Source organism: Aptenodytes forsteri, unplaced genomic scaffold, assembly GCF_000699145.1.
Source record: "Aptenodytes forsteri isolate BGI_AS27 unplaced genomic scaffold, ASM69914v1 Scaffold15, whole genome shotgun sequence".
NCBI classification, from domain to species: domain Eukaryota; kingdom Metazoa; phylum Chordata; class Aves; order Sphenisciformes; family Spheniscidae; genus Aptenodytes; species Aptenodytes forsteri.
Window position 1 is genome coordinate 18,265,105 of NW_008795129.1, and position 10,658 is coordinate 18,275,762.

The 10,658-nt window shown below is 38.8% G+C and overlaps 1 protein-coding gene across 1 annotated transcript in view; it reads left to right on the forward strand.

The window, feature by feature from the left end:
- The window catches only part of FAM160B1 (family with sequence similarity 160 member B1), a 28,118-nt gene extending 19,806 nt beyond the window's left edge, over window positions 1-8,312 (forward strand). Inside the window, exons 15-17 of the mRNA XM_019471731.1 lie at window positions 3,279-3,419; window positions 4,485-4,588; window positions 4,682-8,312. Of these exons, the coding sequence (XP_019327276.1) occupies window positions 3,279-3,419; window positions 4,485-4,588; window positions 4,682-4,787 (351 nt within the window). The 3' untranslated portion in view covers window positions 4,788-8,312. The remainder of the gene's footprint in view (window positions 1-3,278; window positions 3,420-4,484; window positions 4,589-4,681) is intronic.
- Window positions 8,313-10,658: the final 2,346 nt, after the last annotated feature.

Sequence of the window (10,658 nt, forward strand, 5' to 3'; positions counted from 1 at the left end):
TTCTTTTCTGTTTTGCATGTGGAGCTATCTACGGAATAAACCATTAGCTGTGGTAGTGCCAGATTTCCTGGTCATAAGCAGGACAAGAGCCATTTGAACATGTAAATGCTTAGGAAACATGTCAGGAAGCCAGTAGTAGCCTCTAGGTCAGCTCTGTGAGCGTTCAGGGGAGAAGGATGTTTAAGAGTACCAACTTTTATAATTCGGAAGTCAGAAAAGAAAGCCAAATACTTCCATTGCTATATTGTGTATTCTCAGGGTTTTGCTTCCACTAAACACGCTCTGCACACTTCACTAGCTGAAATGGTTATAGATTAGAGTCATGAAGAAAACTGGGCATCATCAGCTCTTAGGAAAAACAAGCCTCATGCATATGAAAACCTTGTCTGAGCGATGACACATAAATTACAAAAAGTAAAGAACCCAAGTTACATTCCCCAAGAAACACCTGCGTGTCAGATACATACGATTACAACTTCCATCTGGCTTGGAAGCACAGTGCCTATTTTGATGTACTACCTGTCAGCATGACACACATTTGGGTTAGTCAAGCAAGGTGTTACGATCTGTGGTGTCAAAAATGGTTCTTGATTCCAGAAGAATTAAAATGAACTGCCTGAATCAGACAGAAGGGGTAAATTCTTATTATATCGTACCAAAACCCTGTCCTAAAAACCAAACTGAAATTCCTAGGGGTTATTCACACTGAAACACATAAATCACATAGAAAAAAAACCAAAACCCAAAACAACGAATTTGACATAATGGGTACTAATGTCCTGACAGTGAAAAATGTGGAAAAGCCTTTAGTGGGGGACACAGTACTACTTACAGATTGTGTCCAATGTCTTTTTTGCTTTGTCACAATACTATAGGTAGTTCTTGTGTTTTTATCAGTTTTTATCAGCAGATAGCAGAAAACTTTGCAGAGGTGGTAGCTGTCATTAACCTAGTTTCTGACAGAAGATAGCTGAGGCACACAAGTCAAGTAACTTGTTTCAAGGCTGTTCAAATCCAGTACCTCATCTGCTAGACAGTACCTCCTTCCCCGTGTTAATATTATCTATTTCTATGGAACTGACTGTTTCCTAAGAATTTTGTAAGAATTTCCTGAACTGCAGATTTTGCTGGTTTTAAGCTTTTTAGTTATAGAGAATTTTTTTAGGATGTTATCTGATAGAAGGCTGTCTTACTGAGTCTGCTGACATATGGACAGAAATAAAAGGTCTGTGTGGAGAAGCAGCTTTCCTTAATGCTCTCAATTAGTTCAAATCGCAACAGCAATCAGTCTGAACAATGCAGCACATGTTGCTAGTTTGTTTCCTTCTCTTCTTGTGAACACCAGATAATGCTCATGGCTTCAAAGCTTCCTAACGAATTGACTGACTCGGACAACTCTAAACACCTTCTCCTACAGTTCAGCTAGGTAGACAGTGGAATGGATTTATGGAAGGAATTTGTGTCTCTGTCTGCAGAGTAGCTTTTCCACAATAACTCAAAGTGTAATGATCTTTTTTACCTATAACATCTCTGGTCCAGGGTCTGAAAGCTTCATTTGTTAGAAGATTGGGATGAATCTTTTGCTAGAATATCAAGTACAGAAATAACGGCTACTGACTGGGAGAAATAGGTGCTTGCACTTCAAAAGAGCTGTAAGACAACTCCCTTTGCGATGTAACAGTGTGTGGTAATGAATTCAGAAATAAGGTACTTAAATATTAGTTAGGTGTCCACATCTAGTCAGTGGAAATTTTGTCAGAACAGCCCCGGTAGTCTCTGGAGCTGTTAGACTGAAAAGCAAATAGGTGTCTCTTTTAGTGCAAAGTGAATCACCATCTCAGCTTCCTTGGCTGTATTGACTGAAAGCTCGACTCAGTTGCCTGAACTGAGGTATCTGTTGCCATTTTTGTGATGCCCAAGATATTCCCACAAGCTTGCAGTTACAACACAGATCTTGCAGGATCCACCCTCTGTGGAACTGTCAAGACACCAGCAGATGCTCTTGAGCATCTGAGATGGCACGAGATGTTTGTGTGTAGGCAAGTGTATCAAGTGTCAGATCTCTGTTGAGTAGGCTAATGCGAGCTTAGACATGTAGACATATCTAAATATATCTGTCTTAATCTGAAGTTGAATTCTTCCAAATCTTACAGTCTGGAAAAGGGAAGAATCTGTTCACTGATTCTTCAGTGGGATGCTAACTTGAGAGCATAAAGATGGTAATTTGAGGCCATGAAATCACCCTCTTCTAGATGTGATTATGCCACTGAGGATGTTACTGCCAATATGCAAAGAGATTGAATGAGGGCCCTGTAACCCACTTCAGGTAAAATCAACAAGGTTAAGTTAAACCATCTGCATGTTGGTAACATCTTCAGACTGGCATAGGTGTACCAAGGGAATGTCTGTCCATCTCTTGTCAATGTAGTCTGTTCCACCACTGAATAGATGGAAGGAAATTCCACTGGTTTGCAAATTTGGGACTGAATTAAAATGTCAGCTTGTTTTCACTGTGATGAGAAAATCAAAGATGGAAAAAAAAGTACTTGGAACATAAAGAAGCTTCCATTTTATGGAAATGAGTTTCTCACTGGAATGGTAAAATCCTTTAAACTAGGCACTATTTTTTTCCTAGAAAGTTAGGTACTATTTTTTCCCTTATGACTGATTAGCATCTTCCAGCATCTGACAGTGTTGCCTCTCCTGTTTAGTTGATTTGTGGAAAGGAGGTAGAGAAGAAGCTCAGAATTTCATGCTGCTTTCCCAGCCTAGGACTGTCTCATCTCCCGTAGCGTGCTGCCACAAGATGACTAGGCCTTCTGCAATGGTTCTTTCCAAGAAAAAAGAAAGTAGAAGAAAAGAAATACCATATTAGCTGTAAACATGGATTTGTCACTCTCAATTTCCTGAGCTCATATACTTTACAGTTATCCAGGAGAAGCAAGCAGATGTTTAACCTAGGCTGATTCTATGCTATTTGTTTAGCTACTGAGCTGAAGAAATGTTTTACAGGAAGAGGACTTAACCTACAATAAACAAGTGTGCAAATGCTTCAAGTGGTTGTAGCAGTTATACGGATAATAACATCTAATACCTAACTGTCATATTCACATCACTCCTGTTGTGGAAAGCAGAGGTGTTGGGCCTGTCTTTTAATCTAACTTTTTATTTATTCATAAGCCTGTATATAAGGTTCTAGTAGTTAAAATAAACAGTGGCTGGATGAAAAGAAGCTAGCATGAAAATAACTAAGCACTGTGTTTTCCTTTTTTTTGCAGCCCTATGATGTAAATTTACAAGTTACGTCAGTGTTGTCCAAACTGTCCTTGTTTCCCCATCCTCATATACATGAATACCTTTTGGATCCTTATGTAAACCTAGCTTCTGGCTGCAGGTCTCTCTTCTCTGTTATTGTCAGGGTGAGTAAACACACGGTTAATATTTACATATGGCTATACAGCAGTGATATATTTAGTAACTTTGTAGTTACTGGTAGTAGTTGTCTAGTTTAAGTTGGCAAATGGCTTCTCACTGAAAGTTAGATACTTATGCTCTCGATTTGAATCAAGATTTTGGATTTTCTACCAAAAACATTGGAAAATGTATTTCTGTATCCTCATGTCTTCAAAATTGCTTGTTTGCTTAGTTTCATCATATAGATCAAAACATCCCCTCTGGCAATGATGTTGCTTTAAACCGGACTAGGTCACATGGTTGTCACTTGCAGGCAATGTCAGGTAGTGCTGTAAGAACAGGCCAAGTACAGGTTTGCACCTGGATGGGAAAGAGATGTTTTGATTCACACACAAGCAAAGGACACTCCTGAATACCCTGTGCCTGGATGTATATCTCTGCTCATCCTCTTTTTTTCTTGTGCTGAAGGCTGTTCTTGACAATGAAGTCCTGTATTTTTCAGAAGTCCGCTTCCCTTCCCCCTCTGATTCCATCTCCTTCTGCCAGACCTGCATCTTAGAAGTGCTGGCTGGGTGCCTGTCACACTGCAGTCTTCTCAGTCAGAGATCCCTTGCCTACCCCACGCACCAGCTGTTATTAAGCTGGTCAGGAGCCTGTTAATGGTGCTTGCCCAACAGAGGGCTTAGCTCCCTTTTTCCCAGCAGCCCTCCCCATTTCAAAATATAATCTTCACTCTTTCCCCTTGTGCTTTCCCTAAACCCAGGAATTTACTGGTCAATTGCCTGTGTCAACATTTACTAAGACAAATTAATCATTGACATAATTAAGTAATGCCGTTTGTGGCAACAGCAAGTAAGGCTCAAGAGTTCCTGTCCTTTTGTCTCTCTTTACTTTCTGTGCCCACTCACCCTTTTTGGGGGCAGAGCAGGTACTCTGCATGTTGTTTTGTGAGCCTGTGAGGATGCTGAAGTGGGTCTGCATCCTGGGCACTGAAGGCTGTCATTTAACCTTGCTGCCAGGCACTCTGCAAAGGTGTTAATTTTGTGTGTTGATGGCATTGTGCTTTACAGGTCGTTGGGGACCTCATGGTTAGAATCCAGCGCATCCCAGATTTCACTCCCAAACTTCTGCTGGTCAGAAAACGCCTGCTGGGCTTGGAGCCGGAAGGGCCCATGTGAGTAAATACATTGCATATTCTCCAAACCCACTGCTGTTTTTTGTGTGTGCCAGTCCTGATTCTCTGCTGTTTTTTTTTTCTCTTTCTCAGCATTGACCACATGACGTTACTAGAGGGCGTGATTGTGCTGGAAGAATTCTGCAAAGAGCTGGCAGCAATTGCATTTGTGAAGTATCATGCCTCATCTACGCCATAAGCAGCCTTGATGAGTAGCCAGGCTGTAAAACCACCTAGCCTCTTTCAGTCGAAAAGACTATTGACAACACCCAGATAAGAAGAGGTGGTGCCTCCTGGCACAGTGTCAGTTGACATTTGGCAGAATTGGAAGACAAGTTACTTTCACCAGATGTTGACATTGCAAGAGAGAGGGATTCAAATGGACCTAGAATATGATTGAAGGCATTTTGGGAGAAACCAATACATAGCATTTCTAGCCACTGTGCGAAGAGCTGCAAAAGCTGCATGAAGAACCACAGACATCAGACCATGGTTATTCTGTTATAATGACAATGTTTAGAGAGTTGGGTCTTTTGTGTGTTCTGGGGCTCACATGCGCCAATTCGCTTTTTGTGACCATATTACTTTTAATAAGCAAATTCATTTTATAACATTTTTATGTCTTAATTCTTTTTCTTTTTGGTTGGATATGTGAAAGGAAATCACAACTATAGTTGCAATGTATATTATTAAAAATGAAGAGAGGTTCAAAAACTCCACCAATCCATATACAGTGGGAAATATTAATGAGGGATCATTTTTGTTTTGGTGAATCCTAAAGACAGTTCTGAGCTTGATTCCCCAATGGATTACTCCAAGAGATATATCAGTATAAAATCATTACTAATGGAATTAATCCTGATTCAGCATCACATCCATAACAAATATATCTGAAGTGTACATGTTTCTAGCATGTTTGTCTCTGTCATTCCAAGTGATTGCTCTTCAGGTTATCTGTATAACTAGATTTACTTTAGGTTTTTGCATGTGAACTCTAGTTGCTCGACTCATGTCACCTTTACAGGGAAGTTAATTATAGGTCATTAGTAGTTGTTGCTGAAACAGTATTTTTAATTTCTTTTAAATTGGTATTTAGCCTGAATTGGTTTAAGAATCTTTTGTGCCTTGAAAATTGGCAGCATAAACATTCTGTCATTTTTAGAAATGTTTCTATTGCTTATCTAACCATAGCAGTAGTGCCCAGCAAAAGATTGACTGATGCCAGTTCAGTTTAAGTGTTGTTACCTTATATAGGACCAAACTTTATGCCTGCTTTTCATGGTGCCAGGATGCAGAAATGTCTCTCGGTGAATCTTTTTCAATAGGGCAGGCATTTGCATTGCAAGTGGAGGGCCATTCGCACTTCAGCATGCTTTGCTTCTGTTTCTCTAGCCTGATGGCAGCCTGCGCTTCAGACAGTTCTTGCTGCCACATAAGCACTGGCAGGTTCGGGTGGCTGTGCTTTAACCTTCAAGTCACACTGAGTGACTTGGATGAGAGTCCTGTCCTGCTCTGTGCACAGGTGTGTAGTACCTCTTTCCCCTCCTATGAGCGTCATAGCACAGGCAGGGCAGGCAAGGTAGAATTTAGCTCCTTGTGTTTACATTGTATTTCTTTCTTTGTCTTTCCTACTATCCTGTTTGCACAGCTAATGCCCATTTCAGATGTGATTGTTCGTACACAAATATGGACTAATTTACTCAGTCACTAGAATTTTCCTGGGTTTACATGACTGTACCTAGAATCAGATTCTGCTCTGAATCCATGCCTTTGAGGTCTTTTTTTTTAATATTTGTGGAACCTGATGTTGAAAGGCCTTTTAAGTTAGCAGGTTAATTAGAACAGTGTCACAGTTAATGGCCTAAATTTCTTCTTGTCACAACAGTGAAGACAGTCTTGCTGTAAAAGCTTCCAGTACAGGTTCAGCTGGAGAGAGCAGTTCTGGAACTGGGGAAACATTTTGGCAGGTAAAACCTGTATTCAGTGGCTGCCTATACTGGGAGGCTTTTGTAAAGAACATTGCATTTATCTGGCAAACAAAAGCATGTTTTACTTCCTCACCTCCTTTTTTTTGCTGAATTTAGCCCCAAAGGGTTTTCAGGTCAAAGTAGCATAGTAGGATAAAGTTTAAAAAAATGACACTTCTCTCATTTTTGTTCTTTAGAAACATACCTTGAAAGTAGCAAATAATTTTTATTGATATGTATTGCAGTCAGTCCATATTAGAAGCTTCATTAATATAACATACCTGACGCATAGTTTAGGACATGTAAATGTCTATGCAGAGTGATGTTTAATACATACATTTGTTATAAATAAGGTCCGAATTCAGCAAAGCAGTTAAAGATAAGCTTAATTTCAAGAGTTTTATTCCTAAATCACAGTCTCTTACATGAACAAAGTTAAGCTGTTGAGCACAAATGCTGATGCTTTACTGAATTTGGGTCTTTGTTGGTTTTGCTTGAGCTTAATTACTTTTTCCTCAAATTTTCTATTTTCATTATTTATTTTTTTAAGTGTATGTTCCAGAATACTTCTAATGTCCCAATTTCAGTGGAAACTGGAAGTGATAATGCTACTATAACTGAAAGTGAGAGAAGTGTTAAACAAAACTTGCAAGAGCATTCCAAGTAATAGAACAATTTATAAAGCCATTCAAGAGATGCCTGATCTCAAATGAAAGCATTAACATCACCTCTGTTGTTGTTGTTGTTGTTGTTGTTTCCACTGATACCTGAGCTCATTACACTGTAAGGAATTGTTATCAGTCAGCTTCTGGAAGGACTGCTGCAACCTCTGTGGCATTTTCATGCAAAACACTCTACTGAACTGCAAACACAATTCCTTCATGCTTGCCCGTGAGAAAAATAAGTAGATATAACTGTAAGCACTCTTAAATTCAGGATATAATTGTTCGGTCTCCAGCAACATTGGTGATGTTCTTGCAAACCAAATGTTATTTAGTTGATAAATTTATAAGACATGGATCCATCCTGATAGAAGTGACGCAATCCTTGAAGTTCCTTTAGCCTAAACTGCTTTTGAGAGTGCTGCCTACAAACCCTTAATTACCATGCATGATGACAATGACCTTTATTTTTGTAAAAGTGATTTAATCTTCCTTAAGAGATGGAACTCGTTTAATTATTTTTTGTGGTGATATTTTTCATGCACTTTTTTTTTTTTTTTTAGAAGTTAGAAGTTAGTTCAGGTCCATGTTTTCACCTTTCCAATCTATGCATGTCATTGAGGTGCCCATTTTGTTTCTGTGTGCGTGTGTTTGTATGTGGTTATTTATTACCCAGAGATGGACACCTGAGAAAATATATGGCCTGACGTTCACAGCATATGCAGATCCTCCAGATGTCAGTGGGAAATGCAAGTGCTTATCACCTTAGAAAATAGAGCCTCTAGTATTAGATTGAAATACTCGAGAGGTAATACTAGAATAATTTTTGATTTCAAAAAGCAGATCCAAACCACATTTTAACCCTGATGCACATGTGTGTAAATAGACACATTTTTTACTTTTTTCCATTTATAGTATGTATTTGATTTAGACTCCGATATAGAAAATTTTGTAATAAGCCATGTGCTAGCTCTGGTAGAACAAGTTTGTCCTTAGTTTCTCATATGACTGTAACGTTCCTGGTATTCAGATCCTGTCTGTGTAATGTTCTTACTATGTATTTGTCTGTGCAATATAAAAGCTGTGATTTGATACACAGCTTGAGTCTAGTTGTACATCACCTATGTACATATATACTATATATATATATATATAAGGACCAGAATCCCGAGCTTGCTTACACTACAATTAGTGTAAAGATTGTCGCACTTGATTTTACAGGGCACAAGTAATCATGGAATGGCTTTGTAAATGCATGGTAATTTCTACCATAACCTGCTATGTAATTTCACAGATGACATTTATTATTGCTATTTGTCTTGCTAAAAGAAATACTAAACCGAAGTGCTAGGTAAAATCAAAGGATTATGTAGTAGACTTGGGTCTACATGGAAAATCCGTATCTGATATTGCATATCGTACAGGGTTTTCAAACCATGATCCTCAATACTTTCTGTGCCCTGTAAAATAGTGTAACTATATTAAATATATACTCCTTGTTTTGCCTCCTGCCTTGTTTACATTAAACAGAGGATATTCAGTAAAATTTTTCTATTAAACTTTGTGTAGGTTACTTACTGGCAGTGTCGCCAAGGTTTCACAGGTGTGGGGTTTCCAGTGAGGAATTGTTGAAACAGCCACATTACCAGACGTACAATATTAAGTTTTATGAAGGAGGTTGTGATAAAATCCAACTTTTTGTGCTAAAAAATGCATGGAGGATTAAAAGGGATATTCTCAAAATAAATTAATTTCAATGAAGCAACTGCTTCTATTGTTACAGAATCCGTAACAGGTTTTGTATGGATGACCTTGGGATAGAAAATGTTTTAACATTCTACATCATGCCTTTGATCCTGAAGTCCTGTCATTTATTTTTATTACATCCGGAAGTCCTTTCATTTATTTTGAGTCTGTCACTGCAGCATCTTCTGGAATAAACCTGTTTCCTGCACTGTACTGTACTATACTGTGCAGGCTCGGAGTGAATCAGCATACTCTTGCCTATGAAAATCGGAAGCTAAGGGAAATGGCCCGGATGGAGTCATCCAGAACACAGATTAACGTTTGCTCTTCCTGAGAGCCCTAATATCTTTCAAGACTGCAGCTGGTCAAGACCTTGGTTTTCTATTGCATTTGAGTGCAGAGCGTGTCAGTCACAACATCAGTTTATTGAATTGGGTACAAATGTCATGTACGTGCGTAAGCATCATTTTACTTCGGGGCCTTTGAGGAAGGCTTTTATACATAGGTTTTTATATATGTTTTTAAATATTTTAGAATTGTATTTGTTGGATATTTTTTCTTAGTATCTCATCTCGTTTTGGTGTCCTTCAGGTTTTCATCAGCTTTTTAAAAATCTCATTGCTCTGTAAGATCCCCTCTGAGGGCTACACGTGGATGCTAAGCTGTTTCTCCTTCTCGGTATTTAACAGCTGCAAGTGCTCTTGCATCTTTAACAAGAGGAGCGCTACAGCAAGATGATACACTTGACAGCTTTTTTTATAGCTCTCAGCATCTTTCCCCCATCCTCTCGGGTCTCGGAGATTGTCTTCTCCCACCCCAGATCATTGATTTGCTGTGCCTGCATGAGGCATTTAGAGATTTAGGGACACTTTGCTTCCTCAAGCAGTGAGGAAGTTGTATCAAAATTGCACATCTTACATCTTCTTGTATTTTTCTCTTACTTTGATATCCTTGAAATGACTGGATTATTGAAGCATGATAATCTTGTGGCACTTGCATTCTGATGCAAGATTTTGGGGCTCTACATCCTGTTGGAAAAAAAAAACCAGTATCAGTGTGTGGTCTCTACTTCATTAACTCATTTTACAGATTCTCAGTCAAAGCTCTCAATGTAGATACAAGTAGCACAGGATCTACTGAATTTGTTAACCTTTAAATATTAACAGAACTGGTGCTGTCAAAGCCTCAAGGATTTTGCTAGTTTGGTATGTGATCCAATTGGATTAAAGTGGATTAATGCTCAGAGAAGTGAATCTGTCACAACTTGTATGAGCCCTTTCAGCCTAAACCCATATGTTCCTGGCACTTCCTTTATCAGCTGAGGTTCCCTTTGAAGGATGAGAAAGAGAACTGAAGAGCAATTTAGGAATCAAGTGAAGCATATGGTGGATTAAAGTTTTCAGGTGTCATAAGCTTCTTGGGAATGCCAAAAAAAGAAAGAAAGTGTGAAAAGTTAAATTCTGTAAGTTTGGGCCGGTTGCTGGCATTGCCTTTGGAGTCAGATTTTTGAGGATAAAAAGATGCATCTTGGAATGCAGTATCTTACCGGGCTATTTAAATTGCCCTTGCTAGGCTGGTATATATGTTCTGAACTATGTTTCATTAAATTCCTGCTGGTTATTACAATAAATGCTGTTGGGGGTATAAAATCTGCTAGAATAGCGCTGTGGAACTGACAACTTTGTCATTGTCTTG